Below are 19938 nucleotides of genomic sequence, written 5' to 3' on the forward strand. Positions count from 1 at the left end.
ATATTTATTAATAAGTTGTAAAAAATTTAACTACAGAAAATCTCTTAACTATCTCATTAAACAGGTGGAAGATTCATTAAATTATAAAACATTATCTGAAACAATTAAAATCATGGACATTGTTATATAATCTTAGAAATACGCATATAATAGTAACAAATGATAAAATAATAAAAAATAACACTACCATATTATGCAAACAGTAACATAATGTATTATTTTCATTTTTATATTAAAAATAATTTTATCGTTATTTTATGTAAAAAATAACATTTATTGCGAACAAAAATTATAGATGCTTGTTGCAAATAACAATAATAATAATAATTGCCGTCGTAATCTATGAGACAACTTCGTTTTTAAGTATTATATAATTATGTTTTATACGTTCAATAAGATTATTCTATTCGTACATATGATATCTTTTAATGTTAATTGGATCGGTGAATATTTATTTTAAACACTCTTTCATTACCATTCAATTTCTCGAGACACCTTTATTTTATAATGCTATATTAATTATCATGACATATTGTTATGGTTATTTTGCTTTTTGACTATTTAATTTTCTATTTTTTTCACAATCGTATTGGTTTTACTTGTGATAAAACAGTTTTTGTTTGTAAATTTTGTAATTTTACTGTATTAACAACTTTTATTTTGTTCTATTGTAGAACTGTTCTACCTTTTGTACTTTTTATTACACACGTTTCTAACTATCTATTTATCTGCGTATCTCTCCCTACATTATTCTCATTATTGACAAATTTATATAATATAAAATGTGATTTTTTCTTCATGAGAAAAGTAAAGTTTAATTAAAAAAGATGCTGTAATAACATAACTGTGACATGATTTATAATTTTTTTCGTAAGAAAAACAAATTAAAATTAAGCTCTGTAAGCAAAGTACAAACTTATTAAGATGTTTGAATTCAACTTAATTTATTCGTTGAATTAAATAAATTAACTAGTCAAATTAAATTAAAATATACGAACATATTACACTAATTAGTTCAGATTTTGTTTTCTTTTGTGATAACACTGACCTAAAAGATTTGCTCTCATCACAATGTAAACTTGCAAGTTACGAATTTCCCTTAGAATACAAGTGCAAGAAGCTATTCGGACAAATCCGAGGCTCACACGGTCACAGGAAAAAGAAAGAAAGAAAGAAAGAAAGATACAAGAGAGGTGCACAGAAGAAGCTGCAAAATAATGGTAAAAAAATTCGAAAACAGGCTAAAATTAAACACCTCCAATATGAGTCTTTAGCTCCTTTTTACGAGTCTAAGGTGAATGATGATATATAAATTGAGTTTCTCTCCTTGGCTTGTAGATGTAGGACTTGTTCCCTAAGAAACTTTTGAAATACCCCAATACACACCACAGGAAAACCTCTTAAATGCTAACCTGGATTGGCCGATTCATTGTCATGGCCAAATTAATTTGACGGTTGTCCAAGGTTTTGCTGGGGTTTAGTCTCCAATTTCAAGCATCTTCAAAGATATTGACCATAAATAATCAGATTAAAAAGGGGAATAACACTCCTCATCAGAAAATCTTCTATATCATATACAAAAACTGGGAACTCAGAGTCTGATCATATACAGAAAGGGGGTGGGGGATAGACTGATTTCTGATTCTGAGCTAAGTGGTTAAAAGGAGGAGAGGAGGGAAGAAGAAAAATGGGGTCTTAATGTTAGGATTCAAAGAAAGATTATTTCAAGTAATGTTGTCGTATGCAAGCCTCTGAACTTCAATTCTACTCTTGGGCGTATGTAAGCTATTCATCAGCAGATTCTCCTCCCAACAGCTTTGTCCCCAACTCTCTCCTGGGCTTAGGAGAAAGTCCTTTAACCAACATCTCTTCATCGTACTTCCTAGCCATATCTATCAACCCCTTGTCCACAAGAGCATCTATCAAAGCATTGTAAGCAGACGCATCAGGACTACACCCAAGTTGTTCCATTCTATTCCAAACTATAAAAACCAGCCGAAGAAACCCCCACCTCCCAAACTTCTTCAGAAGCATGACATAGGTGTCCATGCTGGGTCGAATTCCACCGCCAATCATGCCATCAAACAAGCCAATTATCTGTTTAGGCTTCTCCATGGAAGCAAAAAAACAATGATAAGAAACAGCATTAGGGTGGCAACCATTGTGACGCATGGTATGAAGCAATGCAAGTGCCTCCTTGTGTCTATAGCTATCGCACAAAAGCCTTATCATGGTGTTATAGGTAACAACACTGGGATTGATCCCTGACTCCTTCATTTCACGGAAAACCCTAATCGAACAATCAACCCCTTGGGAAAGACCAACGGCTCGAATAACAATGTTGTATACCACCACATCTAATTGGATACCTTTTCCCTTCATCTCCTTGAACAATTTCACAGCCTTCCAAGGTTTTCCCCCTTTGCATAAAATATCCATATATATTGAATAAGAGTGCAAATCCTTATGAACCCCTTTTCTATCCATCTCCTCCCAAAACTCCTTGCACTTACCCCACCACCCTAATTTATACCAACCACGAAGAACCATGTTGTGGATCTTGGTGTTGCCAACCCCATCAACGTCAAAACTATTGTTGCTGCCAAAAACCAAATCTTGAGCCTCCAGAACGTGCTTGTACTCGCAGAGGGCGTCGACGAGGTTGGAGAAGGAAGTGGGGTCCTTCAAATTGAACTCCCGGAGGCGGTTGAAAGTGTGAATGGCATCGTCGACGGCGTGAGCTGAGACGTAGCGTTTGAACATGACGCGGAAGGTGGCATGGTTGGGGGGAGAAGAGGGGCGCGTGTGCATTCGGTGAATCAAGTCCCAACATAGGGGGAACTCGAAGAACTTGCCGAGAATGTCGAGCATGAGGTTGTAGGTGTCGGTGGAGTGGTGGAAGTGACAGTGGGACTCTACCCAGTTGAAGAAATCGAGGGCGCGCTTCCAATCATTGTTGAATGAGAGTAGCGTTTCGCGAACGGTGGAATGATCGAGTTCGTGTTCCAGAACAGGGCGAGGCTTTTCTGTAATTGTGGTTGTGCAAAGATAGCATTGAAGGGTTTGGGTTTGAAAGGGTGCAAGTCGAAGGAGAGTTGAAGGTGAGAATGAGATCAACATCAACCGTCGCATTCTGCCTTTCCTTCTGTCTTCTCTGTTTCTCTGCAAAACCTCAAAGCACTTCCCTGTGCCTCCTTTTAATTTTTTATATTGTTGATGTTGAAAAAAATAATAATTTAACGAGAGTTTCAATTAGGCGTGAAAAATAAATAAATTTCATGTTCAGTGTAAAATACAATAGTTTTGAGTACTGGTTAAAGAAATTAAAGAAGCTAAAATTCTCTTTTAACTAGATAACTAATTAAGGAAATATTATTGGTTTCTTTGATATAAAAAGCCACAAATATATATTACAGGATTAAAAATAAATTAGGTGTTTGATGTCAACAAAAAATTGTTTATAAAATTAAAGATTATATTGTATTCAACAAAAAATTACACATACGAGAGACTAAAAATAAATTATTATTAGTTAATATTAAAATAAAATATTTTAAGAAAAATACAATATGTGTCTATTGTTAATGTTTAATAATGAGAATTATGTTTTATAAGTGAATGTTATTATTTTAAAAGTCATGGAAAAAGTGTTTATTCTCATGTTAAAAAATATCAACCAGTCAATGATTGTTTTACAAGCCAGTCTTTAAAGGGTTTTTTTTTTTTTGTTAGTGATTAATTTTATCATTTTTTGTATTAAAAATATTGAAATGTGTTATTATTATTATTATTCTATATATTTAATGATAAGTGAAATAGAATAGAATAAAAATAATTAAATTACTATTTAAATAATTTTTATGATGAAAAAAATACTAATTTCATTTTAAAGTATAAAAAAAGAAGTTGTCTAATTTTGAAGTTTTTTTTTTCAGACTAAGAAAACGGTGTTTGGGCAATAATTTGAGAAGCAAACAAGGATCTTACAAAAATCACACTAAAAAGGGAATAAACAAAGCAAAGGTAGAAGATTTCATCCCTTGACTCAGTTCACTGTGCTGTGACAGAGTTGTTCTAAATCTCAAGAATGGCACTTTCAATGCAACTCTTCCATGTGAAACCAGGGAGCCCCTTTCACTCTTTTTCGTTGCGGAGGCCAACTCCTCTCAGGTGTTCTGCGGCGCCCCCTCTTTCCAAGTCGAAGCGCTCTTACACCATTACTCTCCTTCCTGGAGATGGCATCGGTCCCGAAGTCATCGCCGTCGCCAAAGACGTTCTTCTCCTCGCCGGTTCTCTCGAAGGTATTCCTCTCTCTCCCTTCAAATACCGACACTGCCTTCAAAATCGCAACTTTTCAACTGGGTAGTTGATTTGTTACTTCAGGGATCAATTACGAGTTCCGAGAGATGCTTCTTGGTGGAGCTGCGTTGGATGCCACGGGACTCCCGTTACCTCAAGAGACCCTTTCTGTCGCTAAGCAATCTGATGCTGTTCTTCTTGGTGCCATTGGAGGGTACTTAATTTCCTTGCCCTTTTCAATAGTTATTATGACTTGTGACTCTCCTCTGCTATTTGTGCTATTTGTGCTCATTTTGTTTGTTTAATTTACTTAAAGCTACAAATGGGATAAAAACGAAAAACATCTCAAGCCAGAGACTGGCTTGCTTCAGCTCCGAGAAGGGCTTCAAGTATTTGCAAATCTGAGACCAGCGACTGTATTCCCTCAGGTAACAATTCTTTCATACTTTATTTTCCCATTCATGATAGCGAAAGTGAAATACTGTTAAGAGCAAAGGTAAGTGAAATACATCTTGTAATAGATGACAACTCAGGGAAATCTTAGGGATAGACTTTATGGTATGACAATAGTATGATAGAGATTTTGTTGTTTCCTTGCTGTTTAGCAATTGTTTTTAATCCGTGTTAATTCTTCTGTAGTTAGTGGATGCTTCGACTTTGAAGAGAGACGTTGCTGAAGGTGTTGATCTCATGGTTGTAAGGGAACTCACTGGAGGTCTGTGGTGTTCTGATTCTGGTTTCCGTGCAGTGGATTTAATTTTTAAATAAGCACAATGTCTCAATGTTCCTATAATATTTAATATTTGAAATGTCAATTCTTCATTCATTTCCCTTAACTATGGATATGTGCAGCTACTTCACAGGACTAAGTCTTCTTGCCATTCTGTTGTTATTCAGGAATCTATTTTGGAAAACCAAGGGGCTTTGGTACCAACGAAAATGGTGAAGAAATTGGCTTTAATACTGAGGTTTATGCTGCACATGAGGTATCTTACTATTATAAAGTGGTCTATAGATAACAATGCATGCCCAAAGAATGAGCCATAAAAAGTATATGAATTACAAGATATTTAAAGAATGTAGATGACCTTGGTTGAATATTTCTGTGAATGATTTAAGTACAGTTTTTAGTTTTTTGTTATACAATCATCACAAATGATTGATTGAGTATTGACTAGTCAAATACCTATACTTTGACTAAAAATTGTAGTAGCAGGAGCTGGGGTTTCCATAAAATCTTTAGTTAAAAAATGTGACTTTGTCTAGGAGGAAGGATGAAGGATCAACTCTGCAGATTTCACTTTCTTCTTCCCCTCTGAGGGAACTATTAGGATTTTAATTTTCTTCCGGACTTGTTCCATTCTTGCTCTATCATTATTTCTGTATTATCTCTGGATCTATGATTGTCTGACTAATAATAATGTGTATACCAGATTGATCGCATAGCTCGATTTGCATTTAAGATTGCTCAGAAGAGACACGGGAAACTTTGCTCTGTTGACAAGGCCAATGTGCTAGAGGTACTTATTGCTGGAATAAGCTATGAAACTTCTTCAGGAATTTCATGAAGTTTTTGCTGTTGTATATTTGTACAGAAAATAAAGTTCATGAAAGATGGCATGAGCTTGGCCTTGTTTGATATACCAAGAATGTTAGCGCTGATCTCATTTTCATAGCATTAGAATTGAGCTGATTGCTTTAACTTCAAATTGGGAAGATTCATTCATGCTGCTAGGAAAATACCTTACTTATTCTGTCATTTTTCAAATTCTGTTTAGAATAGGTGTTGCAAAGACCTTCTGAGATAACTTTCTGTTAATATTTTTAATTTTTATGTTTCACCAAGAAATACAATTTGCTGTGGACCTATATTTGTAAATAGTATATAAACATGTAAACATTATAGCTAACTTTGATTTTGTTTGTCTTTTTTGTAACTTGATAACCACTTGTTTCTGAGATCAAGTGGCATCTTTTCTCAAGCATAATAAGATATATTTAAAATAATATAATTTCTGCTGCTTTGCATGTTAAAATCCATCAATAATATTATTGATTAGCTATATCTGTTAATTCAATAAAATTTAACAATACTTGACGAAAATCTTTGTAGATTATGTGCTGTGATACGTATTAGTTGCTTCTGAAGTATTTTTACAATGAAATTAAGAATTAATTAATGGAATTTCCTGGTTCACTGAATAATTAAAACCTGTGGATGTTTTGGGTTACATAGGGAAATGAACATGAAAACACTTGTGACAGATTTAGGTCCAGTTCCAGCATACTAACAATATTTGAATTCTCCAGGCATCAATGTTCTGGAGAAAAAGAGTTATTGCGTTAGCCCAAGAATATCCTGATGTTGAGCTCTCACACATGTATGTTGATAATGCCTCAATGCAACTCATTCGCTATCCAAAACAGGTTTGCTTGTGGAATAAATTAGTGTACTCTGTCTTTCATTTTATTTATGGCCATGCAAATTTATATTCACAAAATTTTATAAAAAAAAAAAAGTAATTGTCAGTGATACTTCAAGGATTACAATATCTAACACTGAATTTTGCAGTTTGACACAATTGTGACAAACAACATTTTTGGCGATATATTATCAGATGAGGCTTCAATGATCACTGGAAGCATTGGGATGCTTCCTTCTGCTAGCTTAGGGGATTCGGTATGAAAAAAAATTCATAATCAATTATGATATCATGAACATGTTTCTCAAGTTTATCCTGCAATGATTTGTGCTATGTTAGAGGATGTAAGATTATCAATTTCACTTTGTCTATTGGATTTTAATTGGATCAGGGACCTGGACTTTTTGAACCCATACATGGTTCTGCACCTGATATTGCTGGACAGGTTGGTTTCTTCTCATACTTTCGTTCTTTATTTGCTTCAACCAACATGCTTAACAACAACATAAAATATGTACAGGACAAGGCAAACCCATTTGCTACTGTTCTTAGTGCTGCTATGCTTTTGAGATATGGCCTAGGAGAAGAGAAAGCCGCTGAAAGAATAGAGAATGCAGTTCTGGACACTTTGAACAGGGGATTTCGAACTGCTGACATATATTCTGATGGAACTGTAAGCATCTCTTTCATTATCTCATTATGCTGAAAAGACTTGGGTATATTCTACACTGAATAATGGGTGTTCTGCATAAGGGGCGTATTGAAAATTCAATTGGTGTATTTTGCTGAATAAACTTTTGATGTTTGGGTTGTGTGCTAATGCAGAAGCTTGTAGGATGCAAACAGCTTGGTGAAGAGATACTGAAGTCAGTGGAGTCTGACGTTCCTGCTGCTGCAGTTTGATTTGAAACCAACACTGCTTAAAATTGTTTCATCTCAAAGGTCACTATGAGTGTCAAAGCTTAAAATATCTCTCCATCTCCCTAGCCTGGAGAGTTCCAGCTTCCTTCTGCCTGAATGTTTGGTTTTACGTTAATTCATGAAGTGCGTTTTTCCATACACCACAAAGAATAACTTTCAATGAATTGAACGCTCGTTCTCAAACTTCTGACACGTATCCAAACACATGCTGCATTGTTTGTTTTGGTTTCAAATCCAGTGCCATGTATAATTGGACTTTTGAAAGTGACAAGGTTGTTGTTTTGTACCAGGCATCATCTAGTTTCTCTTGCATGCGAAGCCGCTTGTAATAGTGGAATAATGATTAATGGAGGTTCAAATTTTTATAGCCATTCTGCTAACTGAAAAATTGCCTTTACCTATTACGCTGTTGGAGCACGCGCACAATGCAAGCATGGATACACCAAAGTCTAAAATTGTCTCTAATGTTCATTAAAAAAGAAAAATTTGTCTTGTATGATTGGGAGGTTTGGAGGAGGAAGGAAAAAATGTTTCAAAAGGGAAGGGAATTGATAGGAGGGGAATGGAGGTTAGATTTATCCTCTCCAAAATGAGAAAATTCGAAAAATACAAAGGAAGGAAAGTTTTGAAAGGTATTTAAAGATGTTTAAATCTCAAAAAATCTCTTAGAAGCCTTTCTTTCTTTCCTTTTTTTTTTTAACAGATTAAACTTGGTAACATGGTCAAAGTGTATAATATGCATATAAATTGAAAGGTAAGGGAAAAGAGAAGAGAAAAATAAAAGAAAGGAGAAAGGAACTGTTTGGCTATTCCCTTGTTTATACATTAAAACTTCTCAAAATGGAAAAAACTTTAAAATACAAAGGAATTATAAGTTTTAGAGGGTACTTAAAGATCCTCAAATATGGAAAGGTCTCTTGAAGCCTTGCTTTTTTATAATTTAAACTTGCAAACATAGCTAAGTATGCATGTAATTTGAATAACCCTTTTCTTTAAAGAGTGATTAAGTATTAACAATTCTCTTTATCTTATTTGTAATGCCAAAATATTATCATACTAATTTTTTATATTACTTTAAGCAGTTTGTTGCAAGTTAAGTTAAAAACTTGATGAATGATAGGAAATTTGAGAGCTGATAAAGCATGAATGTATTTTTAAGGTATGTTTGGAAGAAAGTTTTTGGAGGAAAAAAAAAATTATTTTAAATTTTAAATTAAAAAAATTATATACTATTTATGATGTTATTAATATATTAAATTTTATTTAATATATTAATTTATATATTTTATTTTTAAAAAATATTAATTTTAAACATGTTTATTTAAAATATAAATATATGCCTTTTTCTCTCTTTCAAGACCTTTCTTTCCAAATAATCCCTTAATAAATTATAAGGAAAATATATTTTTCTTTACAAAATTTTCTTATATATATATATATATATATATATATATATATATATTCATTTCATGTGAAAAAAAATTCTCTCATATTTAAAATCGAACATTAAAGTCATTTTTGTGTATTTTTATATATTTATTTAAGCGAATAAAATTTTACTTAAATAAAATTATAAAAATATACGAATATGACCATCATATTGAATTTTATATATGAGAGAATTCTATCTTTTCCTAGACTATTTTCAGTATTATAAAATTGTTAATTTTTAAACGCCTAACGTGGATTTGCATTAATGATTAAAATAAATAATAAAATAATGGTAATATAGAATTAGGGGGAAGTTAATTAGGAAAGAGCGAGCTTAGTTATGGGAAATGTATATGAGCAAAGAAGCCAAATCCGTCCCTGTCCCAAGTCCCCAAGTCCCAACCCGCTATAGTTTAGTTTAGGGGAGCGATGTGGAGTTCGAGCACAGCGATAACAGTAGCACCAGCAGGCTCCTCAGAAGAGGAGCACACTGAATGGTCTTCCTCTTCCTTCTTCAAATTCTCTTCTGGAAACCCTAGAATCGAAGAGACACGTGGCCTCATGCATCTCTTCCCCGACGACACTCCTTCTCCTCTTCCCGTATCCTTTTCTTCTTTCCACTTTTCTCTCTTCCCTCTTCCCTCTTCCCTCTTCCCTCTTCCCTCTTCCATTCGTAGCAATTACCAATTCTCTCTTCTCTTCTGTTAGGTTGGACGCAAACCTCTCGTCTGCGTTGTCGGCGTACCCAATCACATGACCTATGCCGATTTCTGCCAATTCTGTGGTTCATTCATTCAGCACATGCTCGAGATGCGCATCGTTAGGTATCCTCATTCCGATCTCAAAAACATCGCGTTGCTTTTCATCGTGTTCCTCACTTTCTTCTTTTCCTTTTCTGTCTCAGGATGGATGGGATGGAGGATCAGTACAGTGTCTTAATTCGGTTCGATGACCAAGACTCCACCGACAGCTTCTACAAGCACTACAATGGCCGTCTTTTCTCATCTCTCGAGGTCCCTCTCTCTTTTGTTTTATATTAATAGTAGTCATAGTATTCTCAGTAGCTTTGATGGTTGCTTCATGATATGAATTTGCTTTGCTATGAATCGTAGGTTGAGGTTTGCCGTGTTCTTTTCACATTAGATGTGCAGTACACTGGCTCCATTGAACATGCACAGCAGCCATCCAATGCTAGTTCTACTGAACAGCCTACCTGTCCTGTGTGCCTTGGTATATTCTTCATCATATCATTGTTGTTATTGTTTGTTTTGCAAGTATGGAACGTACTTAACTCAATTATTTATCAGGATGTGTTGGTGTGCAAGTCATTGCTCCTGAATGTCTTTTTTTATGATCATATTGCAGAGCGGTTAGATCAAGACACCAGTGGAATTCTTACAACCATATGCAATCATTCTTTCCACTGTTCCTGCATTTCAAAATGGGCAGATTCTTCTTGTCCTGTGAGTGGCTCCATTGGCTCTGTCTCTGTGTGCATGCATTAGAGGATGTTATCTGGGGTGTCTGAATGAATTGTATGCTTTCTAATTTATAATTAACTTTGGTTGGGGTTTCTTGATTTATTATTTCAGGTATGCCGCTATTGCCAGCAGCAAGCTGAAAAATCCATATGTTTTGTTTGTCAAACCACTGAAAACCTTTGGATATGCGTTATATGTGGGTTTGTTGGCTGTGGAAGGTGAGGCTGAGATTTTTGTCCATCATCCCTTTCTTTTGTTGCATTTTATTCTTTCTTTTTCTATGTTTAATTGTAGTTGATTGCTAGCATATGTATCTTCTGGAATTCCTAAGAAAATATTGATTCAGATATAAAGGAGGACATGCTATAATACACTGGAAAGAGACACAGCATTGCTATTCCCTAGAAGTAGAGACCAAACGCGTGTGGGATTATGTGGGAGACAATTATGTTCATAGACTTATTCAGTCCAAAACGGATGGGAAATTAGTTGAGCTTAACTCTCACTGTTCGCACACGGACAGTGGATGTGGAAGTTGCAGCTGTGAAGATAATGGCATGAGCGAGGCTATACTTAATAGTAAAGTTGAAGCTGTAATGCTGCAAGACTATTTCAATAATTTGCTCAAATTTTTAGATTTATGTATCTTCAGGATGAATTTTAACTTTTCTTACACTATCCAAATATATTTTCTTTTACAGATTGTCAATGAGTACAATGAATTGCTTGCCACTCAACTTGAAAACCAAAAATTAGTAAGTGTACTCCTTTTGTCATTTGCAATGAATCTGCCAACATTTCCTCCTGTCCGGTATAAACATATTAAAATTTTAAAACTTGTATTAATTTATCTTTTTCTGTTTTAATTATTTGTAGTATTTTGAATCCTTACTACAAGAAGTAAAAGAAGAAACTGAAAGAAAAATTTCCAAAGCCGTTCAGAAGGCTGTTAGTCTTAAACAGCAGAAGATTCAGTCCAAGATTGACAGATGTGTCAAAGAGAAAAAGTTTTTGGATGATGTAAGTTGTAATCCATAGGCTTCTCTTATGTCTCGTTCATATATCACACGGACAGGAAATCTTTTTGTTGTGATTGCTTATGTTGTATCCGTGTGCAGCTTAATGAGAATCTTGTGAAAAATGAGGAGATTTGGAAAACAAAGGTTCTTGAGATTGAAGAGAGGTATCCTTTCTTTATTTCTAATGGGTGATTTGATTTTACAAAATAGCGTATATTATATAAAGATGTCTTGTTCCAATTCCAAATATCTATTTTTGTTGCTTTAATGTGTGCTTGGCATTTTATGGGATAATCCTGTTCTCGACATTGTAATTACTATGAATTTCCATTTGAACTCTTAAGTAGTTGCAAATTTGGTCCAAAGATTTGTGATCTGATGCGTGATGTGCTCTTTTCCAGGGAGAAAAAAGCTCTGAGACTGATGGAAGATAGAGTAGCGGACCTAGAAGTGCAGGTGGGAGAATACCGTTTTCCTTATTTCTTTTTCGTTGTGGGTTATAACGTGCATTCATCAAATTAATCGAACTGATGTTTGATACATTCTCAACCTCTGCAGCTTAGCGATCTCATGGTTTGTCTTGAGGGTGGGAAGACAGTAGAACAGCTGCCCGTTTCAAATGAAACTAAAGAAGGGATTCTCTCTGACAATCCAAAAGAATCCTCGTCAACTGGTAGCTCGGAGCTGGGAAGAAAAGCATAACCATGTCTTCTTTTTGTGTAGTGAGTTGTCGGACTGACCTATACCATGCCCTTTTTTTTTGGTCGAAATACCATGTCTATATTCACAAGTATATAGAAACTACACACGTGCATCCACGAATTGAGATGCTTCCACCTGATTTTTGTCTGTGTAAACCTCAAATGGTACTGTTCAGACTTGTAAATGAAAAGACTTCTATCGGTCACCATTCGTAAGATTGATTCCGAATAAATGCAAGTATCGGGCTGGAATTGAAGATATCCAAATGGGCAAATTCTATTCCAAAGAACACACCTATACTTGGACAAAAAAAGGGGTAAAATCTGAAACTATTTGTTAAGGACATCTTGTGCTTAAACTAAAAAAGGGGATAATCTTATTCAAGTCAATATAGATTAATTATCAGATGAAAAAGCTCTAATTGGATAACTTAGCTTATAAATGTAATTAATTTTTAATTTTTAATTAATTAATTTTTAATATATTTTAATATCTTATTGCAGAATTTAATATATTAATAATATTAATTGCTATAATTTTTAATTAAGATACATTATTTATTAATTTTTTTATTATGTCTTTAAATATCTATTAAAAATTATAAATAAATTACACTTTATTTTCTTATTGTTTCAATTAGCTGAGTAAAAAAGGTCAAAATATGTATGCCAAGGGATTGAGAACTGAGAAGGTACCCGGCATTAACTCTTATTTGGGCTGGCATTAATAAGGTCAGCACTTCATTTGCACGAAAGTTGGAGAAATTGTAAGACAATCATGCTTTTCAGAAAAAAAAAAACAAACGCCATGGCTAATGCAAGAATATAGTATAAATTTGAAAAAATGTTAATATCATTCCCTAAGCCTAAGTTTAAGTAATAAAATGATAATAAAATTTTATTAAAAAGTATATATTTATTATTAAAAATATAAAAACTTTTTTTTATTAAGAACTTATTATTTTGACAAGTTTAAAATGTTAATAAAATCTTAAATGTTTAGCCAGCAAAAGTAAACATATGAAATGCAATAAGTAATACTTGTTTAATTGGGGTGTTAACGGGAAATATGGGATAATTATAATAAAATTTAATTGGTTTGGTTTGATGGTCGGGTTAGAATTAAAATACAGATACTTTATATTTTAAGTTTTTATCCATATTTATTATCTTTTTTAATATCTATAATTTTTTTTTTAAACTATATTATAAGCTAAAATACTGATTTATTACCTTTTCATGATTCAAGACAGTAATCAAATTAATTCTAAATGTTAATATATTTTACAAACATTTTTTTCGGTGTAATAATGGGGCAAAAGCCCAAAACAAAGCACCTAACTAAAGGACCCTTTTGAAAACAGTAGTCTTTAGACCAAAAAGAAAAGTAGAGACTGCATCATATAGTTTCTTTTATCCAAAATCCGACGATAAACTTATATAACAGACGCAATCAAAGACGTATTGGTTTGAGCTTCAGACAAAGATGTTAGAATGAATGAGGAGTAATGCAAAATGATAAGACCTTGTGACTAAATTTAAAAATTCAGTGCTTTGAAAAGCATATAGAAATTTATATATATGAAAAAAAGTTGATAGGGAGTGACAGGCTTGGGATATGATCCTCATCCAAGATGAGATATTATAATAAAAAAGCGTGCGATATATTCACTCGTAAACATAATTGCCTTTTACTGATTCGAAATACGAAAACAGAATAGCAAATTGTAGAGCAACGGCTTTGAAAACTTCTCAAGTCCTTAAACTACAAAATTACTGGACTTGTTTGATAAGCTAGCTCACAAAATCATTGTTGCACATCGCATAACTTCAACATAGCTACTTGTCTCAACTCTTTCACTAGATCCTTCACTACCAAGTTGTATTTGTCACCCATCTGCATTATATATGTATATATAGATACTATGCAGTATCAATATAAAACAGTTTGAATGACACTTATTATAGTACCGTGACAATAATTAAATTTTTGGATAGCAAACTTGAGTTGGAATTTTGCTTCTTAATTTTCTTTGATATATAAATTGATATGCAGTGTTATTTACCTGAGCAATAATGGTGATGTCAAGAGTGTTACCAAATGGCAAGACATTGCTAGTTGATATGTTGAGATGAAGACGTTCAAGCTGGGACATTAGTTTGATCAGAATGCCCTTTTGTTTTCCACAGTGAATTTTGATTAACACTTCCTTCCCTAAGATTCTGGCTTCAACTTCAGGAAATCCTTCATTGTGCCCATTGCATTCGTCAGTGTTCATTTCATCATCGATGCAGAGATGAGATCTCGTTATTGTTATCACTGATTCTACACCGTTCTTCTGCACATCTTCTTCTAGCTCTTTTACACGTTCTTGAAGTTGTTTCACATAATTTATTGCTTCTCTTAGTACGTGGGCCTTGTCCATCTACACGTATCAGATACCTTTTTTATTACTAACTTGTAGAACACATTTGTAAGATTATATTCTTTTTATTATTATTTTCCCTCCTAAATTTGGATTTGGCTATTAAAATTTTGATTAGAGGTGTCTCGTTGAGTCAATGAGTTGATTATTTAAAAGGTAAATCGTGATTACTAAATGATTCAGCCTAGTACACCACAATTATTGAATGTCAAAAAATATGATTCTTTATTATAAATGATTAAACATAGATTAAACTAACCTTTGTTGGCTCGAATGGTTTCTGTGTCAACTATAAATTATTGTTCTCTAATCGATCCACACCTCTCTTCTGCACATGGTATTCACACACGTACGGAACGAATCGTTTGTGAATCATTATACCATTTTTTGGCTTTTCCTCCCGTAATCACGACTATAATTTATTTCTCCACAAAACCTTATGATTGTTTTGTGGGTTCTAGCTACTTTTCAATTTTAGTAACTTGTTTGGTCTTAAGCTAAATATATGTTTCCGATCTCATTTCACGAGTTGGTCTTTCTCACAACAGGGCTAACTTTACTTCTTTGTAGATTAATGGTATGTTTAACTTGTAGTTAAATTCATTTAAGCGAAAATCCATTTTAACGTTCCAAGTTATAAATTTTATAATAAAACATGATTGAACATGATAAGGGTTAAGAACGCAGCCACCCATGTTAATCCACCTTGCTTAATGATATGATAACATTATTAGCAGTTAGTTGGGAGTTTGTTCTACCTCATTATACACTTGCTCGATTTATCGTCATTCCTTGTTCCATACACTATACAACTGTTTTCTACGTCATTCGTTACATCAAAGGTGCACCTTTTTGTGGTCATTACTTTTCTAACTTTACAAGCTTATTTAAATATGGATTCAGGTATATTGATTATTTGGAATGGGTCATAAAATATGCCTGTTTTAGTCCTATATTTAGTCCAAAAATTTGATTTTTAGTCATTCATTTAGACCCGAACTTAATAAAACCTAGTAATATGTGAGATAGAAATTAATCAATTGTGATTGTTGACATCATATATCAATCTAAATTTAATATATAATTAAATTATAAAAATAAAAATAAAGATATATTTAATATTTTTTTTTCAAAATAAATAATATCAATATAAATATAACATTAAGTTATGCACAATATTATTCAATATGTAAAAAAAAAAAATCATTAATTTTAATTGTTAGAAAAGTATGGATTATAAAACCATTATTTTCTTGACATATATAATATTATACAGGATTATATATAGCAAATTTTTATTAAAAATTATAAAATTTAATGTAATTAAATATATTAATATTATTAAATATTATAATTTTAAATAAAAAAATTATCATACATAAAATGTTGCATATGTTAAAAAATTGTAAAATAATATAGGGTATTAAAGGGTTAGGAGGATTTGAAGTATAATTCAAACTCAGCCTCAAAATCATTGAATATAATTTTTTCAAAATTGAAATTCGTGAAAATTAAGTTGAATTAGCAAGATAACATCTTTACTAATTATCATTCTACTATTTTCGATTATATCTTCCTTGGGATTGTTTTATAACTTTTGGTGTAGTAAACACTCTTGCTACTCATTTTAAAACTGAAGCTTAACATGATCATATGTTGGTGCTATTAAGGAGATCCTGTAGACTCACTGGCTTTGTGAAGACCTAAGTTTTGCTTAGCTATTTCCTGTAGACTCGTATTACCACTTCATTTATCAACACACACATTCTTTGTGGGTTTGTCCATCTCGTTTCCTTTGACATTCTTGATCAGTAGTTATTCACCAAAGTTCATTGCTTCTCGCATTTCTATACCATGGTTCCCAAACTCTATTTGGTTCCTTTTATACTTGAGTTTGAGGACGTGATAATAACATGTTTAGAATATTCTCCATTATTATTAAATTATTTGGTTGACCCTATATAATTGATTGTCTTCTCCCCTAAGTCATGGTGATTTCTCCTAATTTCCTCTTTGCTGTATTTATTCTGAGTAGTTCTCGAGTTATATCTATAATCAGTCTCGTATACTACACTGTTGTTATATATAGCTTTCCTCCGTTTATTCTATATGATGCATATGCATGTACAATAACATCCTTACTCTCTCTCTCTTTCTCTCGTTAGACGAATAATTAACAAGTTAACGCACATAATTTAAGGAAAAAGAGAGACGAACCTTCTTAAGGCCAGGGATGGTGGCTGAAAGTGCTATGAACTTCCTAGTGAGTTCCTGTCTCCGATTTCTCTCAGACATTATGTGATCTAGTGACTCGGAAGCGCTTCGAGTCTTCTTCATTCCTTGGTTGGTCTTTGATGAGGACAAGGGCAAAGTGTCCTTGGAGCGATTTCCCAGTTGGGATTCGGAAACCTCTTTCAAAGGATAAGAAGAATCATGATCATTTGGTAACAATGTAGCGGATTTGTCGAAAGACAGTATAAAACTTGTTGGAGATGAGGTTGCCTTGTCTCCAGCATGTTGAGACACAATCGAAGGGTCATATTTCATCATCAAGTTCCCACAACTAGCTGGCCTCGCCATACTTGTTTGCCCAAATAATGAAGTTCCACTATCAAGGATGGGAGTAGTGCTAACAATTGCATGCTGTGGTTGCTGCAAGATATCTCTGAGGAACTCTTCATCAAAAGGGTTGGTGTGGCACAAACGTTTATTTGCCTCATCATCCATTTCCTAACATGCAATTGACACAAAAACTAATCAAACTAAAGTTATATAGTCGTGGAGATCGTGTATATATATATTTATTTTTTATCGATGTATACACAGATATAGATAACCATCACAGTCTAAAGAAATAATGAAATTATACTATATATGGATGATAATTATTTTGTGATCGTAACCTGTTACCCCATCGGAAGACCAATTCCCCCACGGGTTCTCCACCATTATTGGGATAAGGAGACTTGTTAATAGAGGGAGAGAATTACTCTATGCACTGGAAACTTCTTTTCTGTTTACATGCGTCTTTGAAGTTAACTTTTGACGCATGATGTCGACCTTTTTTAGGCAACTTACCAGTAATATTTTCATGAAATTAATTAAATTTACCTTATATTCAAGAATGCCTATGTAATAGTTGGAAAGATTACTGTGCGAAAGAAAGAAATAAAAATAAAATAAAATAAAATTATAAAAACTATAATCCTCCTAGACCAATTAAACATACCCTAAAGTTTCATAAAATTAAGATGAGTAAATATTAAATAAGTATTAAAATAAATTCGCATATTGATTGGAATAAAGTGAGTGGCGATTTTGAGACCATAACTCTCTGAAGTCTGGCCATCCATGGAGGCCACTTTCATACTTTCATTCTCTGGCCATCTATTTTTTTATTCACTGAACCAAATAACGGGTAATTAATTAGTTTGACAGCTGCAGTTGACTCCGTAATGCCCAAAAGAGCAAGAGTTAAAAATGCTTTGCTTTTTGTTCTTTCATCAGTTTCCCACATGCACCTGAACAGCAGAGTAGTCATGAACAGTGAGAACTAATTAATATGAAAAGATATCTATATCTTACAAATTTATGACAAAAATATAAAAATAATGTAATTTAGTTTCTATCTTACCAAAACATAGCTTGGAATTAATATACTTGGAAACAGACAAGTTGAGGGGCAGACTGGGATAATTTCTTTTCAATATGTATATAGAATATTGTAATAAGAATAATAAAATTAAAATGTCAGAAAATATTTTTAGAATAAAAACATTTTTTAAAAAATCTTTTAAAAAAAAAACAGATTTTAATAGAAATGATCCCTTCCACAGGACAGGGACGCATGGAACGATGAGTTGTTGCTGTTGGCATCTCTGTGTTTTATAGGCACATTGCAGTTTGTATTTCTTTTTTGTTCCTCACATAAATAGATGATCACTGTAAAACGATCGAGCAATCTAACGGTAGATATTCAACTTGCATGTTCAACGAGTATTAAATTATTTAAATATTATATATATATATGGACACATTCAAGCGACCAAACGAATTATTGCGATTGACGTTAAATTTAGTTTTTTTTTTTTAAATAAAACATTATCAGCTTTTAAAATTAATTTTTAATCCTTAAGTGTTGTCGTGTTGACACATTGTTGTAAAATTTTGATCCATTATTACTCAATTTAAGCATTGAGTTAATTGTTTATAATATATATCAATGTTGTGCATACTAAAAAAAATGGCGGTCATGTGTCTTCTCTTATGTACCACGTCCAGCGTTTCATTCTTGTTTTATTTAAAATAATTATTTAAAAAATAATGTATTATTTTATGTTTTAAAAAATAAATCCACATTACACATGATCTAAGTAATGCAACTATACATAAATATTTTTACCATTTTTATAATGCATATAAGTAAATAATTTGTATGTTAATATTATAAGTTGTGTTGATTTTATTTGTCTGAAAATTGTTATTTAATTTCAAAATGATGTATAAATTCACACTTAATAAATGATAGTGTGATTATGTATGCATCCTTGTGATTTTTTAATGCGTGAAGATAGATAACCTAAAATATCAATATTATTGTTTGTTGCGTAGATTTTAGAGTAAAATATTTAATTTTTGTGAAAAATTAAAATACACAATATAGTGGGTTAACAAGGCAAGGAATAATAAATTATTCAAAACATATACGTTAAGAATAACACAAAATATATTAATTATATTAAAACCTAATAAAAAAGTTGTTATCTTTATTTTAATTGTTTTAACAAATGAAAGTTGTTTTCTAATTTTCCTTCTCCTGTTACTATTCTTAATCCTATTTAATATTCCTTTCCAAAAATAAGTTTTCTTTAGGCAAAGTTTTATCGAACTTTTAGTTCATATGATTCGAGTTATTTACAAATTTGGTATTTTATTATTATTTTTAGTTGACTAAGCCCTTTTATTTTTAAAATTATCCAAATTATTTTTTTTAACAATATTTTTTCTATCTAAAGCTTTTAAATCTTATTTTATTACTTAAAAATTTTTCAAATTGTATTAATTAAATGACCATCCTCTTCAAAATTAACTAACTAGAATATCAAATTCAATTCTAGAAAAAAATCTTAAATTTTCTCCTTCAAACCGTAACTTCATATTATAAAATCTTTTAAATTTTATTAATCATTCAATGAAATTTTTACTTTTGAACTTCTAAAATCAAATAATGTTCCAAT

At 32.4% G+C, this 19938-nt stretch overlaps 4 protein-coding genes across 6 annotated transcripts; 2 read left to right on the plus strand and 2 right to left on the minus strand.

The window, feature by feature from the left end:
- Positions 1-966: 966 nt before the first annotated feature.
- Positions 967-3171, minus strand: LOC113856205 (pentatricopeptide repeat-containing protein At1g80550, mitochondrial). 2 transcript variants are annotated; one of them, XM_027487938.1, is made up of 2 exons: positions 2012-3141; positions 1859-1919 (listed from the first exon to the last, which is right to left on the minus strand). In XM_027487938.1, the coding sequence occupies exons 1-2, from the start codon at positions 3130-3132 to the stop codon at positions 1883-1885; spliced, it is 1158 nt and encodes a 385-aa protein (XP_027343739.1). In that variant the 5' UTR covers positions 3133-3141; the 3' UTR covers positions 1859-1882. The 2 variants fall into 2 exon arrangements, with proteins under 2 accessions (XP_027343738.1, XP_027343739.1); XM_027487937.1 differs by having other exon boundaries at positions 967-3171.
- Positions 3172-3933: 762 nt separating this feature from the next.
- Positions 3934-8025, plus strand: LOC113854974 (3-isopropylmalate dehydrogenase 2, chloroplastic-like). Its single transcript, XM_027486355.1, has 11 exons — positions 3934-4301; positions 4384-4513; positions 4616-4727; positions 4939-5014; positions 5197-5285; positions 5733-5819; positions 6610-6726; positions 6872-6979; positions 7114-7167; positions 7243-7395; positions 7548-8025. Exons 1-11 carry the CDS (start codon positions 4088-4090, stop codon positions 7623-7625), a joined length of 1218 nt encoding a protein of 405 aa, XP_027342156.1. The 5' UTR covers positions 3934-4087; the 3' UTR covers positions 7626-8025.
- Positions 8026-9409: 1384 nt separating this feature from the next.
- LOC113854851 (BRCA1-associated protein) lies at positions 9410-12528 on the plus strand. 2 transcript variants are annotated; one of them, XM_027486119.1, is made up of 12 exons: positions 9410-9674; positions 9783-9898; positions 9979-10087; positions 10187-10304; positions 10440-10537; positions 10667-10773; positions 10902-11148; positions 11257-11310; positions 11432-11575; positions 11674-11738; positions 11976-12030; positions 12133-12528. In XM_027486119.1, exons 1-12 carry the CDS (start codon positions 9504-9506, stop codon positions 12274-12276), a joined length of 1428 nt encoding a protein of 475 aa, XP_027341920.1. In that variant the 5' UTR covers positions 9410-9503; the 3' UTR covers positions 12277-12528. The 2 variants fall into 2 exon arrangements, with proteins under 2 accessions (XP_027341920.1, XP_027341921.1); XM_027486120.1 differs by having other exon boundaries at positions 11976-12026; positions 12133-12429.
- Positions 12529-14082: 1554 nt separating this feature from the next.
- LOC113854852 (transcription factor bHLH18-like) lies at positions 14083-17650 on the minus strand. Its single transcript, XM_027486121.1, has 5 exons — positions 17612-17650; positions 17279-17431; positions 16919-17203; positions 14342-14701; positions 14083-14172 (listed from the first exon to the last, which is right to left on the minus strand). The coding sequence occupies exons 1-5, from the start codon at positions 17648-17650 to the stop codon at positions 14083-14085; spliced, it is 927 nt and encodes a 308-aa protein (XP_027341922.1).
- Between the last annotated feature and the right edge of the window lie 2288 nt (positions 17651-19938).

Source organism: Abrus precatorius, unplaced genomic scaffold (assembly GCF_003935025.1).
Source record: "Abrus precatorius isolate BTA unplaced genomic scaffold, Abrus_2018 Scaffold11, whole genome shotgun sequence".
In the NCBI taxonomy this organism is placed as follows: domain Eukaryota; kingdom Viridiplantae; phylum Streptophyta; class Magnoliopsida; order Fabales; family Fabaceae; genus Abrus; species Abrus precatorius.

Coding starts and splice junctions, on each gene's coding strand:
- LOC113856205 (XM_027487937.1), bottom strand. CDS start 3,132: ATGCGACGGTTGATGTTGATCTCATTCTCACCTTCAACTCTCCTTCGA.
- LOC113854974 (XM_027486355.1), top strand. CDS start 4,088: ATGGCACTTTCAATGCAACTCTTCCATGTGAAACCAGGGAGCCCCTTT. Junction 4,302..4,383: donor CCTCGCCGGTTCTCTCGAAG/GTATTCCTCTCT, acceptor TTGTTACTTCAG/GGATCAATTACGAGTTCCGA. Junction 7,168..7,242: donor CACCTGATATTGCTGGACAG/GTTGGTTTCTTC, acceptor AAATATGTACAG/GACAAGGCAAACCCATTTGC.
- LOC113854851 (XM_027486119.1), top strand. CDS start 9,504: ATGTGGAGTTCGAGCACAGCGATAACAGTAGCACCAGCAGGCTCCTCA. Junction 11,311..11,431: donor AACTTGAAAACCAAAAATTA/GTAAGTGTACTC, acceptor AATTATTTGTAG/TATTTTGAATCCTTACTACA. Junction 11,739..11,975: donor GTTCTTGAGATTGAAGAGAG/GTATCCTTTCTT, acceptor GCTCTTTTCCAG/GGAGAAAAAAGCTCTGAGAC.
- LOC113854852 (XM_027486121.1), bottom strand. CDS start 17,650: ATGGTGGAGAACCCGTGGGGGAATTGGTCTTCCGATGGG. Junction 17,204..17,278: donor TATTTGGGCAAACAAGTATG/GCGAGGCCAGCT, acceptor GCTGGAGACAAG/GCAACCTCATCTCCAACAAG. Junction 14,702..16,918: donor CCATCCCTGGCCTTAAGAAG/GTTCGTCTCTCT, acceptor TGATACGTGTAG/ATGGACAAGGCCCACGTACT.